A 20,795-nucleotide genomic window follows, 5' to 3' on the forward strand; every position below is an offset into this window, starting at 1 on the left:
AAACAAAAAAATTCTATTGCTATTCTATGACAAAAAAATCAATAAATACATTTGAGAAACCTTCCAAATTATGTCATATTATGTCATGTATAGTCCACCCGATTGTGATAAATTTCAGTAGGACTTAGGGGTAGGGGAAAAAACAATACAGCATATTATGGCACTATTTTTGTGTGGCATTGTCCTATCATTACATGGATGCCAAGTAACTTTTGGTAGCCTACCAGAATGATATAATCAGTTGCTTTTTCAGTTCATTGGATAAATTCTGCTGCAATAAAAATGACTAAAGTAAGATGCATAGACTAATAACTTTATCTTATTAGATAAAAATATTAAAGTGTTTTCCTTTGGGGGCATCATTTGCAGTAATAAATCACAGCAAATTGCAACACATTATGTATCATGGGGCCTCTGCTGATTCCCGAGCTTACTGTCCTCAGATAATGATAGCACATCTGTCAATAAATCCTTTCCTTTGACCAACACTTTGAACAAGACAAATTTAAAGACTATTTAAAGGATTTAAAGACTAATAATTTTATATGAAATGTGGATTTCCATGGTGACCATTTCCATAATGTCAAATTGTAATATAGTATAATGGCTAGATGGAAGTTCTTCATTTTATGGGTCCATTATTTTCTAATAATTTTATAATTATTTTATCCATGTGTCCCGTAGTTTAATAATAACTATAGGTAAAATAGAAAGAGCGTCACATAGGGACACTTCCAATTAATTGCCAGTATAAAATGTCAGTTCACAGCAGGTCATCAGAACATGTCCACAGGCAAGAATACAATTAATCACACACACTTGGGTTTAAATGAAGACATTCTTTCAAGTAAACTCTCTATAACTGTCAAAAATGTTGCATCTCTCTTCCCTAAAATCAGAATCCGGTGTATGTAGTTATTGTTTTAATAGACAAAGATCTGAAGCTTCATAAGCCACTTTAGGATAGTAACTAAATTATCAGTTTGTCATCTCAACACATTACATAATTACAAAAACATTGCCTTGGTAGAAAACAGCAATTAATTTATTATTGTTGATCCTCTGAGAATTAATGAAACCTTAAAGAGTTTATTTTTTTATTAACTACAATTCATATATAGCACATATGGGACAAGAACAAGGCTCCTTCCTAGGTGTCCTTCAAGTACCTAATGTTTCAGAATTACTCCGGTGCAGCTAAAACTATGGAGGAAATATCTACACCAGCCAAATTGGTGGGACTCCAGGCTCAGACGGATGACCACTAGAAATTAAGTTTAAAAAGTGCTCTCCCCTCTCTTAGATATGTTTACAGACTTGTTTAAAGGGAATCCTGCCTCATTAAGAGCAGCCCTCATTACACTGCTGCCTAAACTTTGTAAACCATGTAACATGAATACCTAAGACCTAACCTAATGTGGATTTAAAGATAGAACCTGCTTTGCAAAATGTTGTCTTAAAGGCTCAAAAGAATTATGTCAGAGGTAACTAACAGTGTACAAGATGGATTTATATTAGGCAGACAATGTCAGGAGAGTGCTAGATACTCTTCAGGAACAGGAGACTTCCCTTCAGAGGACTGGGAAGCAAAGGCTGAAGCACTGTTAATATTCAAATTGCCACAATACATGGCTGATGAGGACACAGTGACACCAGAAAAACTTAGATATGATGCTGCTGCGATCCCAGATTTGTGTATTACATGTCAACGGGAAAAAAGGAATGTCTGGGAATGTGATAAAGTGATTGAGTTCTGGAGAATGTATACGACATACATTTTACATTTGACCCCAAGCTTTTTCATTCTAGATTTACATACTTATAAACCTTCCACAATTATTGACACCTTAGATCTTTGGCTACTACTTGCATACAAAGTTATCCCACACTCTTGGAACAACAGTAAACCAAAGTCATTAATTAGAATAAAGAGCTGTCCATGACTCTACAGTGGAGTAACAATCACTCTTAAAACATTTTAGGTAATTTTATACACTATATGAAGATTGTTGGTCTAAATGATGTGATAAATTTGTAAATTCAATGGTCCTCTGAATGGTTTGAACTTCTGTGAATACTTTTTTGTTAATGTCAACCAGCTCTTTGAGTTTATCACAATGTACAAATACTGGAACCCTTTTTTAAACTTTTACTTTATTAATGTGCTTTTACTTCATTATTTAACCATTTTGTTATCTTTTGAATATCTGACATGCACAGGAAGGCCTAATTCTACTGTCACGAAACATGTGCCTTTGACATTTTCTTTTCCTTTGCTTCTTCGTTATTGGGAGTTATTTGGAAAGTTTAATAAAGTTATCACTGGGGGAAAAAAAGGTGCCACATCTTCCTCAATTCATTTCTGTACCAGAAACAGGATTACTGAAGTCACAGAAACAAATGATTGTGTGTGTAATGTCAGACCAGTGCAGCTTTAGTGCGAGTTATTACAGATAATTTGACAAAACAGTGATTTTGCAAATGATTAAAAGGAAACACACGCGGAAAGTTTCTACGATAAGATGTATATTTGTTCGAAATATACAGAATAATCCTTAATAATAACAAAAGTGCAAGCAGACATGTTCTGTCAATATAAAGTTTTCAGAATGGCAAATAAAACTTGAAAACATGACCTCACCTATTCAGAAGTGGAACTAAATTTATCATCAGTGTTAAGTCATCACAGTGCTCAATAATCGTGCATACAACATAACTTGCGGTGTAATTGCATTCAGTTGTATTGACTAATTGTCCAACAATGTGGAAATGTGAACAAGAGACGAAACACTGCAGAACACATTGCAGATGACAACACTAACAGCGCAGCAACTCCAGTTAGATAAAAATTCCATTGCCCTAGTGCATGCTGGTTCCACTGGACATGCCCACTCCCACTGCATTCATGTATGTATGACAGCATGCTACACGAAGGTGTCATTGTTGTAGTATTTATCTTGACACAGCAATCAGGTGTGTTTTAAACTGCAGGTAAGCTCGACAGATGCTTGTCGACAGAGTAACAGATCCTTTAACATTAACATCAGAGAGAGTTAACAACCATCTCACAAAGCCAGAGAGTCGAAGAAGGCATCAAGAGGGACTTATACTTTAAAGAACAATGCTTCCAGCAGCGAAATGACGATCTCTTATTTTGGTCCACAAGATTACTCAGGTGTCGTTATCTATCCTGCATGATGACATTACAGTAGCAGTCTATTTAACATTTTGCTCATGAGTATACATATTTAATCTGTAGGAGCAATGGGTGCGTTTCATTATGCTAAAATATGCTTCCTCAAGAATTCTCTCCCCTCCCATGACCCAAAAAAATGGTTCACCCTCTGCCATCGTGGAGGATCTTCCAATCCCTAAAAGGGACTCGGGGAAGTGAGGAGGCTTCTGGAGGATCTTTGAATAAGGAAACACAAGTGTATCCTATGTGGAAGTCATTTATCAAGTGGTGTGAGGTCCAAATGCTACACTTCCACATGTGGCACAGTACGTCACGAGTAACTGACGACGCTTAAGACTGACGTTATGGAATTATGGATTTCTCCTTTGGCAGCTTGAGCTCCTCCATCTCTCTCTCACATCTTTGCTGAGAGGAGCCAAGACGCAAGGAAGAGACGTGACTAAGGGAAGCAAGGAGACACATTAGCATAATGAAAAGCACCCACAGAATGATCTGGTGATAGTGTAAAGCTGATTCTGCTGTATTTTGCCATTTTGCAGCCAGATAGCAGCCAGTATGTTTTATAACAACATCAGACAAAGCAGTGCAGGACATCAGCATGTCATTAGACAAACAGCTCAAAAGACAAAAAAAGACTCCTTGTGTTACAGTTTCCTGTATCGATGTATCCCTCTTTTTCAGGACAGTTCACAGAGCAGAAGGAGAAGCCTCAGGGTTTACTGGGGGAGCGGGAGGTGAACACTCCTGAAGCCTCCAGCATGGTCTTTCTTCGTGCTGTCTCTTTGGCCACATTGTGGTTGAGTCGCCTCAGACGCTCCTGGAGACAGAATATTTAGGTTATGTGGTTGTTTTGTATATTTTGTTTTAATGTTTGTGTGCCTTTTTCTATTTTTAAACTTCACTCGTTGGTAATTGTGGTTTTGATACTAAAAAATACTCATAGTAAAAGTAATATAGCAGTAATACAATACCAGAACTATGCCAGTAGTATTGCTAATAATAGCAGTTGTTATAGTAGTAGCAGTGAAGCAGTTGTAGTACAATTCATAATGCTAAAAGTATTAGCTTGAGTACTAATAGTAGTAGTAAAGGTAGCAGTAATAGAGGCAGTATTAGCAGTAACACTAGCTGTACAGCATATTTGATTGATTTATATATATATATATATATATATATATAATTGATTTTTTTAGCCACTAGAGCAGCAGTGAAAAGGGTGGGTGAATATTTTGAGTCATGTTTGGGTAAACTGATGAATCTTAGTCCAATATTCCCTCTCATTTTACTCTGGTTTTGGTCTCCACCAACTTTTGAGTAAAATAATTATCTCTTTACCTCCTAAATGCTCCACAATCTTCACCAGCTGATCTCAAACTGACTGACTGCCTCATAAACTGTATAAAAATAGTGAACGTAGGCACCATGATGTAACCCATTGGTTTGTGGACTCCCATTTTTAAGCCTCAAGTTTGGCATTTTGGCCGTCAGCATCTTGGACTTTAGGAGCCAGAGGTGACTGTGTTTGGATAAGAGTGTGGAGCTGTGGAGAAGTGAAAGGTGGATGTGAATCAGACAGCCTGTCACTAAAAGCAGACAAGCCCTTAATTATGCATAACTTTAAATTAAAATAAAATTTAAATGGGTGAGTTATAATAAAATCTATCCCCCGGTTCAGTTGTCATGAATAGGAAAAGTAGGTATAGAGACCAAAACAGTTTTTTGTACCTGGCTGTAAACATGTTGATTTCTGCTGTTGAGTTGTGCATTACGTGACTATGGGGATTGATTCGCTTTTGGAGCCAGTTTCAAATGGCCATACGGGGAACTATAGTTTTTTGCACCTGGGTGTTAGCTTAATTTGGTGTGCCTGCTGCCACGGAACAAGTGTACAGTGGGAGCTTTTTCTCTAAGAACAACTGCCTGCTGCAAACCAGGATGATGGCAGCTGAGTTGGCAGGTCAGAGAACCAAAACAAGTTGAAACTGATAAAAAGCCCTATAGCACTAAATGGAACTGCAGAGTTGGTGATAATTCTCTGTGGGTTCGTCACTACAAGCAACACCTTTCACACTGCACATAGTCTTTGTTATGAATATTGATTCGTGCAGCTCCCCCCCCTCAACCCACAGGCTTGCCACTGACCTGAGCATTCTGCAGTATGTTGTTTACTAGCACTACTCTGCGTCTTGCATTCAGCAACTTCTTCACGTAAGGGTCCAGGTCTAAGGCCACCTTCTGATGTTCATTTATCCGGCATAACTCTGCAAAGAATACACATTAAAATACAGACCAAGCCAATGGTTAGCAAACATGTTATTTCATGCAAATAATAAAAGAACAATCACCAAAGTCAGGGTTTTAATAAATTACCTGTGGCCAGATTGTCTATATGTTCTCTTAATTCTACCTGGCTTTCCCTGCAAAGAAGAAAAGAATACCATTAATCCAAAGGAAGGACAGATGATATAAAATAACGAATGCACTGCAATATATCAGTCAACGTGCAGGTTCAGTATGGAGATAGATTTGTCTTAATATTATTTGTGTGAGGAGATCTCTAAATCTGTAAATATAAAACACCTTCCCCAAATACAAAAAATATTTGGAAACACATGAAAATAATAAAATGCTAAATAATAATGCAAATTGGCGAGCATGGGATTGAGATTCACAATTAAAAACTGGATTTACAAATATCTGTTTTAAGGTAATAAATGTTCGGCAAATATTCACAAATGTTTTTTATCCATTTGTAAAATAATTTAATGTATTAAGAGCTTTGTTTACTTGCAGATCCATTTTGTATTTGCAAAATAGTTTTTTGAGTTTAGAGTTGTTTTTTACATGTGTGTGTTTGTATTCACAGATTACACATTAACACATGAATTGTTGGTCTGTTCACACATATAATATTGAGACGAATGGTCTTTTTCATCATTTAGAAACTGAACACACATTCATCAAAACGACAAAGGTAGTCTCTAAACCCTCATCGCACAAACTGAAAACATAATGATATACTGCATCAATGCTGAAGCAGTGCAGGCTTATGTGGCTTAGTTGGCTAATACGTATCAAAGGTAACATCTAGATAATAATAACAATAATAAAATAATAATAGTATTGTGGTTAAGTCACGAGACAGTCAAGTGACTCCCAGGGGCTGCTAGCACGGATGACAGACAGAAGGGGCGCATGAAGCAGACGACCAATAAATCAGGATTCAATATGAAACCACATTTACCTGACTGAGTGCACATGCAAGTCGAGCTGCTGGACAGCTGGTTTCAGGAGGTCGAGTAACCCCTCGGCGATGGCATCTTTGCCTGAGGAAGTCGCTACCAACGCAGCTGACGCCATTTTAGCAAACCATCAACACCGCCAGACCGGAAGCTGCGTTGCGGTGACGTTGGAGTCAGAAGAACCTCTCCATTTTCTTCCCGTGGACAGTTACTTTAGCTAGCAGCACCATTTTAGGGAGACGCATCGCAGCAGCCCGTCTCCAGCATTTTAGGGTTACTCTAAGACAGACTTGAATTCAACTAGAGTCTGCTCGTTTCTTACAAGTTAGGAGATTTATAGTTTGTAGTTAGACACAAGAATATAGGGACACTTCACACGGCCACACCGTGCCGGTTACCAGCTAACGCTAGCTAGCTACTCAAGCTAACCCTAGCTGGCTGAGAGGCTTTCTTTCGACCGACGCAACATCCACTGTGAGTAATAAACGCTGAAAACTTATATTGTGGGTAATTGAATTGTTACTGAGCTGGTTAAATGATTTAACGTTGATAATTTGGATTGCTTGTGTAACGTTAAGTCAGGTCTTGTTAAAGTCAAACGTAAACGATACGTCCGCCCAGCTAGGTAACTTGGTTTTGTTAGTCAAGTCAAGCCAGTTTCTTGGGACCGAGAATGAGGACAGAATGGAGAAGGTGCATTGCATTCTCGACTCAAAACTATTTCATTAAATCAAAATGTCGCATTTCCCTGTAACTAGCTAGATTTATACCTGACGTGTGTCTCTGAGCACCGAGATTTGCAGTAACGTTACAACCATCAGTGAATACGGCATCATTTAAATCGGAGGGAGTAACGTTACACATTAAATGTGGCACTAAACCGAGAATACACCTTCTCGTTACTTCACAGCACACGAGAAGAAAAACACTTGGGCTGCACATGTTTGTCTTTGCGTGACAAATGACTAGGCAGCTGTTGGAGCATTTCACCCGACCTCCCCACTGGCATTACTAATGATTATTGCAGAGTCCACCATCTTGTGATTACGCTCGCATTACTTGTTTGTATAATAGTTTTGGGTGATGGAACGAGTTGGTTAATGTAATGTTTTATTTAAAACATCAAGGGCATGTTAGAAAAGTTTTAAGTCTGAGTGAGAAAACCAAACTGGCAAATGGGGCTGTAAATAATTATTGGTTTGGTGTATTCCAAAGGGAGTTAAAATACCTGAATAGCCTTCAGTGTTTTAATCACTCAGACATAGAGATATAACCAAACCCATTCAGGGTTTTATTCATAAGACTATATCTAATTATTCATTAATTACTTTAACCTGTATTGTGCTTACAGCATAGAGTCAGGGTTTCAATGTTTTATTCCTTTTAAAATTCCTTATTGAGTGTAATGAGGTTGTGATTCCAACATTTGCAGCTACCTAAAGATGAAGATATTACTAAACCTTAGATATCTGAATCAGCTTTTGTTGTCTGATAAGGTTAAACACCCTTAAGTGTCAATTACTGTCACGCTACTTGAAGATTCGGTAAGCGGCAGAAAATATGAAACATTGCTTAAATATGTATCTAACACATACAATTAACTTCTGTGCTTCTTATTTTGCACCTCGTGGACTATTTTGTCAAAATACTGAAGAAGATGGGCTTAATATATTTAAATTTTATGTAAGTTTAGTCAAGAGACTCATCCAAAATTGATGTGAGCCACTCGGCAACTGGTCATTTCCTCTGAGATAACCAATCACTCTTTTGGTCTTGTTAAAATACAAAAACACATCGTCCATTAGATTGAAGACTAGTATTACGATGAAATATTTCTTCCTGTCGCAAGTAATTTTCGACTAAGAACAAACACCAGCTTGCAGAGAGTGCTTAATTCAAGTTATTTAGCTACATCTGATGTACATTTATCATTTCAACTGGTGAAAACGATGATCTGCCCTGGCCAGGATTGGAAAAAAGTGTGCTACTCAAATGCTTTTTTTAAATGTTCTTTGATAATAGAAACGGTAAAGAAGATAGAACTCTGTATGTTTTGCCAACCATACCCAAAATGAAACTGTGTTATATATTTTTTTGCTTTATTGAGTCAAATGTCTCCTCTGATACCACATGTTATTGCAGTATAAATATTCACTACTTTCCTTCTCGTGAATACTAGCTGACCTTATTTTCTTTTCTGTCCTGTCTGTTTCTAGGAGCCTGCAAGCGAAGTCTGTCAAAATGAGCGCACCCTCCTCCCAAAAAGTTGTGCTGAAAAGTACCACCAAAGTGTCTCTAAATGAGCGGTGAGGCGCCACGCACCCTGTCAGCAGTTAGACACCAGATGCAAGGGCCAGCCTTGGCTTGTGAAGGTTCTAGGGCTTCCTATGGAAGGCTACTGTTGGGGACCGGACCCGACATGGATGCTCTTCTGGCTGTCCCCAGCGTGTGCACTGCTCACTCAACTTTGTTGGTCTTGTGGATATTTCTTAATGTGCCTGCAGAGTTAAATGTGTTTGCAACAGGGAGCAGAATGGGCTGGCCTGGGCCAAATATCTTGTGTGAGCAGTGCACACATGTAGACATGGGGAGAGGGTAGTGGTCATACTGGGTAAGCCTTGGTAAGCCTATGCTGGAACAGACCACTGTCCAACAAATGCCCTGGCACTCCTGCTCCCTGTTACTTAAACAGCACAGTATACAACGAGTATACACCTATAAATGGGAGAGGAAAGCTCAAGCTAAACAAGGAAGATGGGGCACATCTTAATCCTTTCTGCCTCTCTCAAACCAGTGGAAGTGAAGCACATGCTCCTTTATCCTCCTGTTCTGTCATTCTTTCTCCTCTCTGCTCCAAGTCTATAAAAGACCAGGTACTCAGTCCTAGCTTGGACGTGACAAAGAGCTCCCCATTCCCCCTCCCATCTCTCCCTCCCTTCTGAGTCTCTCAGTGGTTTAACCACTAGTCACGGTCCATGCTGTAAGTGGCTGAGTGGCCAAGCACTCCTCACGTCCAGGGCCTCTGCTACTGCAGCATGATGACACCCCAGCCAGTCAGCTGGAGGCCTGTAAGTGGCAAATTGCGCTCTTCTTCTGGCACTTTCTCTCAGCCTCTGTCCTTCAGTCTGTCTCTGCACTGTGAGTTTCTTCTCTTTATCTTGGTTCACCTTTTCTCTTGTGCTTGTTTGAAAACGTGCTAAATACAAGTATAAATCATTCTGGATTGTCATGTGATTGAGAGAGAAAATGAGTGCCGACAAGTGGATCATTAAGTCTTGCATATCAAAAGAGCCACTGCAGTGTATGTGGCTTCATCCATAATATGAGAAATTACTTGATGTGGAACCCTGCTTCCTCCTCCTCTGTATATCCCCTGTCCCCTTCTTTTACTTCCTCCCTCTTTTTCCCTCCCACCTCTAAAGCTTCACTAATATGCTGAAGAACAAGCAGCCCACTGCGGTAAGCATTCGAGCCACCATGCAACAGCAGCATTTGGCCAGTGCCCGCAATCGCCGGCTGGCCCAGCAGATGGAGAACCGGCCCTCAGTGCAAGCTGCTCTGAATCACAAGCAGGTGAGGCCAAAGATCTGACAGGCTGAGGGTCAGTGGACCTTTAACCAGGTAGAGCCATGTTGGAAACTAGACAGTACTATAGTTGTGGTAAAGAGGTAATGGAAAAGGGATGTCTGTAACATTGACGTTCTATGTGTTCATCAGCTGTATCTATCTCAGCCTGCATGATGAGTAAATATTGTTGCTGTTTACAGTGAAATGAGAAATGTGTAGAAACTTCATATTTGCATGAGTCAGGTCATCTATCACAGTCAGCCTTACACCTGATATTGCAGGTCAGTCACACTTCTCTTAGATCATAGTACCAGTGTCTCATCCAACCATCACCCAACTCTTTTAGCGTCTTATAGCTCATTGGTGGTTGTTTTTTTTTTTTTTTTTTTTGCTACTCCAAAATTATGTTCAAAATAGCTCTCATAAATTCTCTGCAGGCTCCTATAAATCTGCTACCTGTCTAGCACCAAAAGGTGGTAAACATGGTGTAACCGAGCAGCAAAAAGTTATTCAAGGCCAACAAAGACAAGTATTGTAACCATTTGGTATGGATTCTCTGAAAGTTGTAAGACGTGGGAGGGACACATCTGATATGGGCTGACATTGTGTCATATGTGTCATTTCCAAAAGTTACCCATAGTGCCACTCAAGGGCGTCTTTTGTTAGACGCTATCCGTACAACTGTTTTCACAAGCCTAGTAGTTCTAAAGATGTCAAAATTGACCTTGACCGTCAAAATTGGTGAAGTGCCCTTCAATTTTGGACATGTGTCTTGGTTTGAAAGTAGGCATTCGTTTGCTAACACGTTAATAACTATTATTCATGGGATATGGTGGCACCTATATGTCAGAGATTCTTTGCCTGGTTAATAAACAAACATTAATAAATTATATATGAAATCTGTCGGGGGTGTCCAGAGCGATCCTATTGTTTGTTTAGTCGCTGGGAATAAATAAGCTCTATTTTGATGCTCTTCTATGCAATCTGGCACCTTATTTACATTCAAAGTAAAAAAAAAAATCCCCATGTGAATCCTTTTATTTTCATTGTGAATTAGGAAATGGTCAGTGTGTGCCCTTTAATCTGGCCTGCAGACCATAAATTGAGTATCTCTGCTCTGTGTGTTATGCTGTTTTTTATGTCCCCTAATGACAGAAAATTGATTAACGCAACTTTAAACCATAAATAAGTATTTGAGATCACAGACCATCACAGTTGTGTTAAAATGTCTCTGCTCAATGATTTAGTTTTAATAATGTGGAATTATGCACGCTCGCTTTAGGTGATATCATAGAAATGAAATGATAAAAACTTGAGCGTCGTTCACCTTTTTTGACGGAAGTGATGGACATGTCCTGTTCAAACAAGCCACACTATTTATGCAAGGCTACTGTTGTTTGAACACGGTTTTGGTTGAGCACACCACCAGAACCACCACCCGTAGGATGACTTTACTTCAGGATTGCCCACCGATTTAATTTGTCTGATTTAATTTTGTCATGATTGCGTCCGTGAATAACTTGTGTCAGAGCCTGAAGCAGCGCCTGGGGAAGAGCAACATCCAGGCCAGGCTGGGCCGGCCTATGGGGACTCTGATGCGTGGAGGAGCTCCTGGAGGCAGAGGAGGAATGCGGGGGATGACCAGGGGTGGCCTGCGAGGACGAGCCAGAGGAGGAGTAATGAGGGGAGCTCTTTCCCTGAGAGGTGTGTATCCATAACCTCACACTGTATCTTACCAATTATCATGATTCCTATTCCAACTTCAGGGCCGCTCTCTCATGGCTGTCGACTTTTTGTTGTCTTTACTGTTTGTCCTTGGTTTGCACTGAGTGTTGTTGTTACTTTCTGTTGCACAGGAAAGCGAGTGTCTTCTTCAGGTGGCCCCATGCGAGGCCGTGGCTCTGCTGGCCGTTTGGCAATGCGTAGAGGAGGCCGCCACCGTGGAGGACCTGGTGGCAGAGGAGGAGCTCTGTCCCGAGGAGCAGCACGAGGAGGAGTAGCCAGAGGTGAGGGGTTAACAATGTTCATTTATCTATTTATGCAGGAAAAAATACTCAGTTGAACCAAATGACCGTAAATAAACATTGAACTTAATTGTCCTTATTGCTGTGTGTGTTGTTGGACAGGCCGCGGGGGACTGCGTGGACGCGGCGGTTTTGCCGGTAGAGGTGGTCGCGGCCGCGGGCGGGGCCGAGGCGTTGGTCGACCAACTGTGACCCGTGAACAACTGGACAACCAGCTGGACGCCTACATGTCAAAGACCAAAGGTCACCTGGATGCTGAGCTGGATGCCTACATGGCCCAGGCAGACCCAGACAGCATGGAGTGATGCTGAAGGACTCTGACGCAGACACATCTAGAGTCACCGCAGAACTGTACAGCTGAAGTCACACATACAGTGTAGTTTTCCACCAGATTGATGGGCTGAGAAAAGCTTGTTTATAATTTAGATAAGAGTGGTGACAGTCAAAGACTCGTAGCTTTGGAACAGCAGGAAATCAAGGTTACACTTGAACATGCTTCGACCACTACTCAATTCTGCATCAACCTGCTCCTGCAAACCCCTTTTAAATCTGGAATAACTGTGTGAAGGGACCTTTTAAACATTAACAACCCCTGCTGTTTATAAATGACAGTTTTTATTATTACTTTTTTTTTAATATATGACCTGAAACACTTAAAACATTTGGGACAGATATGTTATAGTCAGTGATCCAGATGATGTGTTTAACCTTCTGTTGAAACCGATCTATGAGTTACACCTGTTTGTTTTTTTTGTTTTTTTTTTCTACTTTCATTTTAAATGTCATTTTAGCGTTAGTTTGCAGAGACTGATGGGGATTTATTTGTTGGCTTAACTTGGAAACATTTGCAATGCAAAACTTTTCTAAATTATTTGTTAAAAGAATGTAAGCAACAAGTTTTTAAGCCAAGTATCCACTTGTCATTGTTTTGTATTTAAAAGATGTAGTACTTTGAAGTTTTTTTGTTCCTCTGTATCTTCCACCTGTCGGCATACTTCAGTGGACTGCTGACATTCTTAACTTGTACTTGAGAGCATTTGTATGACATGATCCAAAGCAAGTAACATAGGTTTTAATTAAAATGGAAATGATTTCCCTAATTGTGTCAATTGTATACATGAAATGCCTTTTGAGTAAGTGAGTTGAAATGTTGTGTATCAGACAGAATAATTAAATCAGCCAGTAATGGCAGAGTCAATAAACATGAGCTCAAATTTGATCCCTCTCCAGTGGACATGGATAGATGTTAGAGAGATAGTTCTTTGGTGATTCCCAACCTTATTGACCCCTCATTGGAGACAAGTAAATTTTGTGGTACATACTGGTTTTTTGGTTTTCTACCAGAACATGTTACATGCTTGCATGTGGAAAAAAAAACAGTAAAATCACATGAATTTTTTTAGGAGTCTTTAAATATGAGGAAATTGTGAATGTGTTACAATGTAATTTCAGCTGACTTTGCCTTTAATCTTCCTTATTAAGATTTGATTTTCCTAGTAAAATGAAATTTGACATGTTCATGGCCTGGAAGGAGAAATCTCAGAATTTTAAGAAGTTATACATGTTTAATATTGTACAATAATGAAATTTATAGAAAATCCAATGTGTAATATAATGTACTGTCGCTGTATTTGGTATATAACATCTGAGAAATTATTCCTGAAATCAGAGCCTCTCGTTCCTTTCTGGCTGCTCAACTCACCTGTACCGTAAAATCATGATATATATCTTTTATGAATTCAGTTTTATTATATACATTACGGAGTTAGGGCTGGGCAATATGACGATATTATATCGTTACCGACATACAAGACTATTTATCGTCTTAGATTTTGGATATCGTAGTATTGTGATAAGGCATTAATAGTGTTTTTTCCCTCATTTTAAAGGCTGCATTATAAGAAAGTGATATAAATAATCAAATTACCAGACTTTTGTATTTGTTTTAACACTTACCTCAACCCACTTATTTGTTATATCTACATTGTTGATGACTATTGATCAAAAAACACAATAGTCCCCCACAACTTTGTCACTTCAGAGAGGGTATTTGGTGAGAAATATTGTTATGTTGTATTTTGTCTACCAGTCCTAGCACTGATGACTTAAAAATATTGAGATGTATATCATGTATCAGGATATAGCCTAAAAATATGGTGATATAATTTTCAGAACATATTGCCCAGGCCTACTCGGAATGTATGTTTCATTTGCCGCTAAAACAAATTGCAAAAAATATATTTCATGCTATAGAATGATGTAAAAATAAATGTAATTGTACAACAAATATATACAATTCGGGTAAAAGACGAAAATGTCTACATAATCTGGTAGTTTTTGCCAGCCTTTGTGAGATTTTAATTTTCAATAGGTTTCAATCACACATGCATAAATCACGAATTATCACAGTCCAAGCGGAGCTGGCCGCAGTGGGGTTTTTTTGTTTTTGTTTTTTTGTTTTTTTTGAAAATTCAGATAAAGAAATCAGTGCCTAAAGTAATATCCATGGGTCGATGTCGGACGGACCGATAAAAAGGTTGTAATCAGGATTTCTGAGTGTCCCTGAATGCAACAGAGTACCGGAAACCGTATTCAACTGACGTAACTCATCCTATAAATATGTTAGCAGCACTTTCCGGGTTTCTCTTCTCACTGGACCTTGTCGGACTTCTGCAGCGTCAGACGGAAAACATGCAGGTAATCTAACTCTTCACCGAGCGGACACAGCACACAGCTGCACACATGACCACTGTGGATAAGTAACATTACATTAATGTGATTGTATTTGACATTTGAAACGAAACGTCCTCACATTCCTCGTGAAGCATTGTAGCCTCACTATGCTAGCAGCTAGCTAGCTAGCACCATGCTAACATAGCTAACGGCCACATGGACAGTATTGAGTGTAAGTTTGTGAAGACACGTGTGTCGAGTTTTAACAAATTGAATGTACTGTAACGTTAGTAGTTTGTAACGGGGTTGTATCGAAATGTGTTTACCCGACGACTAACATTAGCGTTTCCCTCCCTCGGGAGTTAGGGTTAGGGATTGTTCATTACTTATGAGGGAGAAAGGAGTGGTGGAGAACAAGGATGCAAGACTTGGGTTTTTTATTTTTGGCTAAAGGGAGAAAAAGACAACTTTAAATTGTTATGTAGTACGTTATTAATTGTAAATATCCTTTGAATCCCATGTGTTTTAATAACCAAAATTACACAAATAATTAAAGCTCAAAAAACAAAGAAGCTCATTGGTTATTCAGATTTCCAAAGATCCTTGACATCTCATGCAGGACAAGGGCTTCTTTCATAAAGATCTCCTTATTCTACAGGTCTCATTCATTTCTGCTAAAAAGAAATTATTTGCACTAAACAGATCCTGTTTAAAAAAAAGCTTTCCTCAACTCAAGGATTTTATTTGTCACTTTTTAAAATATGGCAATGTCCACTACTTAATGGACGGAATTAGTTTAATCTTGCTGTGACCAGTCTACATGTCTTGTTGTGTAAAGGTGTAACTTCAGTACCGTTAAAGAGAGCGTGTATGAAAAGGCACCAATATCGGTGAATAGTGTACATTTCTAAGAACATTTAATGTTACACACTGAGTTTACAAGCTATAAGATTAGCTTTACCTTCAGACTATGCTGCAAACTCGGTCAGTGCTTCTCCCTGTCATTTTGATTACAAATGGCCTGTAATTTTTCTCAGTTTCAAACTTGGCACATTTGAGACCCTGGGGCTGAAGATGACAAGTATTAAGTTCATTGACAATAAAATGCAGCTGCAATTATAGAATATTTTCATTGTCAATTTAAGTTTTGAATTTTTCTCAATGAATCGATTAGTTGTTTGGTCTACTGAATGTCAGAAATTGGCAAAATGCTGATCAGTGTTTCCCAAAACATTTCAAATATTTTGTGCACAACCCAAAAGATGTTCAGTTTGCTGTCACACAGGAGTAAAGAAACCAGAAAATATTCACATTTAAGAAGCTGTAATCAGAAGTTTGACTCTTTCTTAAAATTACTCAAATCGATTATCAGATCACTTGCCGATTTTTAATTTAAGCATTGGCTACTAATCAGTCTTTCCAGCTCTAATTTCAAATGCGTTACCATAGTTGGAAATTGACCTACACCTCAGTGCCACAGTGCAGATCTGTCAGTGGGATTGTCCTGTGCAGTGGGCTGATCCCGGGATAAGAGCAGTGGCTATAGAACATCAGGTTTTGCTTTCACCTCTGCACTGTTGGTTGCTGAACGGTGACAATGAGGCCTGGCACATTCACCCTCTGTTTATTGCTTTAGAGGTGTACAAAATGACTTGAAAATATACTGCACCTACAAAGTACTTTAGAGGCATATTAAGATGGAAATTCATTTATTAAAACCAGCCTCTCTTTTGCAGGACATGACCTTGTTGCTGGATGTGATGGTGCCTGGGAAGTTATCCTTCAGTTCGCACTGCCCTTGTGGGACATGAGGTTAGTATTTTTGTTCTTAGTAATAGGATTGATCGCCCCAGTTAAGTTCGAGGAATTAATCATAACGGAGTGGAGAACAATGGAAAAAGAAAGCAGAACCCTAACAATGTGTGCACATTACATTAAGTGTCCAAAGGCTATTGCAGCCCCTATTTGATGGCACAGTATGAGCTCTGGTCCTGTCAGGTGGGCCATAGCGCTCATACAGTGCATAGAGCAATTAATTCTCTTGCAACCCACTGCTGCCGACTGTAGCAGTGTTACTAATGGGAACTGACAGCTGGAAATTTGAATTCATTGAATTAATGTGTTTTTAATGGCAGTAAACTGAAACGGTCATATGTCCTTTGCAGGTGCTGAGGACCTCAGGCAAGCTGGGTAAGTCTTATTACACAACATATCTACTGTTGACTGCAGTGTCATGATGATTGGCTAAATATGTTCAACTGCTCTGAAGTGTGAGTGACAGCTGCCTGTCTGAACAACACGCTGCACTGATGTCAGAGTATGTGAGTGGTTCTGGAAACAAATTCTCACCTTTGCTCTGCCCTCTGCAGGTTTGTGACTGCCCTGCCCCTCAGCACAGATGCAACAACACAATGTAAGTACAGAAGGCATGAAATGACGTCACTTTTTCCCCACGATGCATGCTACCCCCCTCACCACCACCAAGTGGTTGAACAAACCAACAGGTGGCTGCTATAAATGGACAAGTGTGATAGCAGGAGGGACACGAACTACTTGTAAAAGTAAAGCCCACCAGAATCAACAGTGATCTGTATAATATACAGGTCAGCTGGCAGATGAGAACAGAATAGTACATAATGACAGCACTGTGTGGTATCTGCAGCCAGTTGGATCATCAGCTGGTTAGTTCAAAAGCCAGTGCGAGACAAATTCAACATCTGGCATCGTTGGTCTCCATGCTGCATGTGTTTGGAGTCCTGGTATGACTGTTGAAACACACAGATCCTTTTACAAGCAGTTTAAATTTCCACGCTACTGTTTCCAGGTGGCTTTATTAAGAGTCCTGTAATGGTTTTTTTTTGAAGCACTTGTCAAAGAAAGCATGTCTTGACCTTGTATCTGAACTTAACATATAGGGTTAGGTTAGCTGCTTAATGACTACACCAGGGAGCAGCATCCCCATCTTTTGAATCAGGACTCTTACTACTTTGTGGTGTTGACTGAAAGCTGATTCCTAATTCTGCTGCCTGACTTCTTCCAGGTTTCTGCTGCAGCAATGAACAGCCTCCCTGTCCCAGGCTTCAGCAGGGAATCATTTGGTCTTCAGGTCACTGTGATGGCAAAAGTGTGAGACTCATGACAGCTGTAAGTGGATTTCTGTCTGCAACTTCAGTATCTGTCCAATGATTGGATGTACATAATGACAGCACTGTGTGGTATCTGCAGCCAGTTGGATCATCAGCTGGTTAGTTCATAAGTCAGTGCGAGACAAATTCAACATCTGGCATCGTTGGTCTCCAAGCTGCATGTGTTTGGAGTCCTGGTATGATTGTTGAAACACACAAATTTTTAAAATGCAGTTATTGTGTGGAAACGTCCACGCTACTGTTTCCAGGTGGTTTTATTAAAGATCACTGAGACACCTGAACAAAAACTGAAACTGCGTTTGTTGATTGGCACATTCCTCACTTAAATACTCTTTATTGTTGTTTCAGGTTTCCTCTGCAGCAAAGGACAGCCTCCTTATCTAAGGCTTCAGCAGGGATTCAGAAGCAGAGGTGAGTGAACTGAAAGTTGTCTGTCAGTGAAAACTGAGGTCTATCCCGACAGACCTTTAACCGTAGGGCCATGTCGTTGGAAATGCCTCGGAGAGTAAATCTGTGGTTTCGCTTTACCCACATGTTCACTGCCATGAGCGTTGTGGGATATTACTGCAGAACATATGGCGATTTGTAAAGGAATGTTAATTTATTATTATTATTATTATTATTATTATTATTATTATTACAACAACAACCAGAAGTGAATCAGGAATGGCTTCCTCTTTTAGAGCTCAATCCAAAGTGTCTGGATTCAACACAGGAAAACTGTCTGTACACTGCAAACGGTTTGTTCGTATAAATTAGCCAGCAGAGGTTGAACATCTTAAAACTGAGAACTACACCTAAAGGTTTTTGCAAAGATCCAGCAAACATTAAATAACTTTGAATAACTGAATACTTTTTTCCCCCCTAGAATCCTGAAACGGTCCTGGAATCATGAACTGAGGTTCTCAGGTGCCTTTCACTGTAAGTAATGACGCAAGTGACGTGCTTTATAGTGGTGGTTAGGTTGTTTTAGGTTTGGTCATATACCAAGGCTTTCAGGACTCTCCGTACCTGACTTGCTGTGGACTTGACCAGAAAACAAAAACCATCCCAACGGGCTTCTGCAGCAGCCTGCTGGGAAGACCTGTTGGGAACATGACCTGCTTTTCCTCTTATCTGTTAACGTATATTCATTAGTGTGTATCATTAATAAATAGTAAATTGGTATAATGACTAGCCCCTTAGACATAAGTAACAGGCGTACTGTTGAGTGTAACTGCTGAAGTGTTGCGTCTTTCATTTTCAGATCTATGCCGAGCCATCCTTAACCAGCTGAGAGCACGACTGTCAGCACAGATCTGCTGTCACCTGCTTTTGAATAGATGAACGGTCACTCTTGCAAATGACAACTTTGTAAAGGCATCTATGTTTACTGCATCAGATTTGGCCTTGTCCTTTGTCTACTGTGTACTCTATAAATAAAATATCAACAGTTCTACAACTCTTGTCTAGTCTCTTCTAATATCTATGAACAAACAAGTTAAAAATGCCTACTTAGCTGTCGCTTTCAGACAACTTGGTAATATCCCATGCAAGCCACTAATGTATACTATATCTAGGAAAGTGTTTTTCTTTGGCAGAATGTAATCACTTCGCTGTTTTTATTTATTTGATTTTATTGAGAATTTTGTCTGTAAAATTAACTATTTTTGGGCCTAGTATTTGGTACATTTGAAGTGGATCACTGTGGGATCCTGTCAGAACAGTAGGGGGCAGCAGTGCAGTGTTTCATTAAGTAAATGCTTTACCCATAGTCTGCTAGCCTCTTCAAGGATCAGGGAGGGAGGGGGGGAGGGGATGTATTAGTGGGTTAAGAGTGTGATAAAATTGGTACTAAATTTTTCAAAGAAATGTCAAGTATCGCAGATGGTGTTAGGGGACGCTTTAATGATTCCAATCACAGCAGTCTGATTTTTGCTGCCTTAAAGTTGCCCAAGAATCAATTCTTACAGGTTTTAAATCTGCAGACTGCGCAGCCTGTTGTAGGCTACACTTAAGGCCCTAAGAGTATGGATATTGTTTGAATTCACATGGTTACATAATTATGCAAAGAGTTGAGTGACCCCTTTCAAGGACAGAATTTTATTTAAAAATGGGGAGGAAACAGTTAATACAGGAAGAAACTGTCTTAAGGGCTTTAGTTTTCCAGATACCCCTGTGCTGAAGTGTGCAGCTTTCAGGCCCTGATTCGCTTAATCTCATTATTAACTTACCTGATTGGCAGAGGAGCACACCATCCTCAGAAGAGACCAATAGTATCATTGAGCCCACAAGACCCTCTCAGTTTGATTTGTGATCAAAAAAAGACAGTTGTGTGGACTTTTTCCAGAACTGAGTAACAAGTTCTTATGGTGAATTTAGGTACATTTTTTCTTTTGGTGCCAGTCCTTGAGGATAAAACCACACCTACAGGTGATGCATCTTCCTGTAGCCTTTATATTAGAGTTCCTGCAATATATGCTAAAAATACAAATACCTGCTTCTCATGTCCTGACCATCACCCCTCAGAGACTCACTTTGTTTCCTAAGTCAGCTACTTTCTATCCGAGGTAGAAAAAAACGTGATATAAGAATTACAAATGTAGGATTTTCCCTGGGGACTATCATTGATAAAAGTGTGATTTTTTTTTTTCTGATAGTGTTAATTCACCATAGTAGATACTGTTGTCAATTCAAATTCTTTTTATTTTCAAGTTATCCTCATTTCTATACTCTCCATTCATTCTCTGCATAATTTCCTGCAACTTGTAAGATACAAACACCATTCCAGCCTCCATGCTTTTTTGCCTGCCCTCTGGAAAAAGTGAAGAGGAACCCCCCCCCCCCCCCCGTAAAATACACCCCTGCTTCATTTGCTGAGGTGGCCCTTTGTGTTGCACTCCTAAGTATTTTATCTAATCTGCTTAAAGTGCCCCCAGAACTGTGGGAGGATGCTGGCACATCAGAT

At 39.5% G+C, this 20,795-nt stretch overlaps 2 protein-coding genes, 1 long non-coding RNA gene and 3 other non-coding genes across 6 annotated transcripts; 5 read left to right on the forward strand and 1 right to left on the reverse strand.

Moving 5' to 3' along the window:
- Positions 1 to 2,505: 2,505 nt before the first annotated feature.
- Positions 2,506 to 6,581, reverse strand: snapin (SNAP associated protein). The gene is made up of 4 exons (XM_049601876.1): positions 6,441 to 6,581; positions 5,567 to 5,613; positions 5,339 to 5,457; positions 2,506 to 4,013 (listed from the first exon to the last, which is right to left on the reverse strand). Exons 1-4 carry the CDS (start codon positions 6,554 to 6,556, stop codon positions 3,906 to 3,908), a joined length of 390 nt encoding a protein of 129 aa, XP_049457833.1. The 5' UTR covers positions 6,557 to 6,581; the 3' UTR covers positions 2,506 to 3,905.
- Positions 6,582 to 6,771: 190 nt separating this feature from the next.
- Positions 6,772 to 13,129, forward strand: chtopa (chromatin target of PRMT1a). The gene is made up of 6 exons (XM_049601875.1): positions 6,772 to 6,912; positions 8,655 to 8,744; positions 9,861 to 10,011; positions 11,535 to 11,709; positions 11,862 to 12,011; positions 12,132 to 13,129. The coding sequence occupies exons 2-6, from the start codon at positions 8,680 to 8,682 to the stop codon at positions 12,332 to 12,334; spliced, it is 744 nt and encodes a 247-aa protein (XP_049457832.1). The 5' UTR covers positions 6,772 to 6,912; positions 8,655 to 8,679; the 3' UTR covers positions 12,335 to 13,129.
- A 1,528-nt stretch (positions 13,130 to 14,657) lies between these two features.
- LOC125904655 (uncharacterized) lies at positions 14,658 to 19,289 on the forward strand. The gene is made up of 8 exons (XR_007451517.1): positions 14,658 to 14,726; positions 16,439 to 16,514; positions 16,868 to 16,892; positions 17,072 to 17,115; positions 17,743 to 17,846; positions 18,197 to 18,259; positions 18,717 to 18,769; positions 19,095 to 19,289. It is a non-coding gene; the product is annotated as an uncharacterized LOC125904655 (long non-coding RNA).
- LOC125905430 (small nucleolar RNA SNORA8) lies at positions 17,344 to 17,481 on the forward strand. The gene has a single exon (XR_007451649.1). It is a non-coding gene; the product is annotated as a small nucleolar RNA SNORA8 (small nucleolar RNA).
- On the forward strand, positions 17,907 to 18,046 carry LOC125905429 (small nucleolar RNA SNORA8). Its single transcript, XR_007451648.1, has one exon. It is a non-coding gene; the product is annotated as a small nucleolar RNA SNORA8 (small nucleolar RNA).
- LOC125905436 (small nucleolar RNA SNORA18) lies at positions 18,292 to 18,425 on the forward strand. Its single transcript, XR_007451654.1, has one exon. It is a non-coding gene; the product is annotated as a small nucleolar RNA SNORA18 (small nucleolar RNA).
- Positions 19,290 to 20,795: the final 1,506 nt, after the last annotated feature.

Source organism: Epinephelus fuscoguttatus, linkage group LG17, assembly GCF_011397635.1.
Source record: "Epinephelus fuscoguttatus linkage group LG17, E.fuscoguttatus.final_Chr_v1".
Lineage (NCBI taxonomy): Eukaryota > Metazoa > Chordata > Actinopteri > Perciformes > Serranidae > Epinephelus > Epinephelus fuscoguttatus.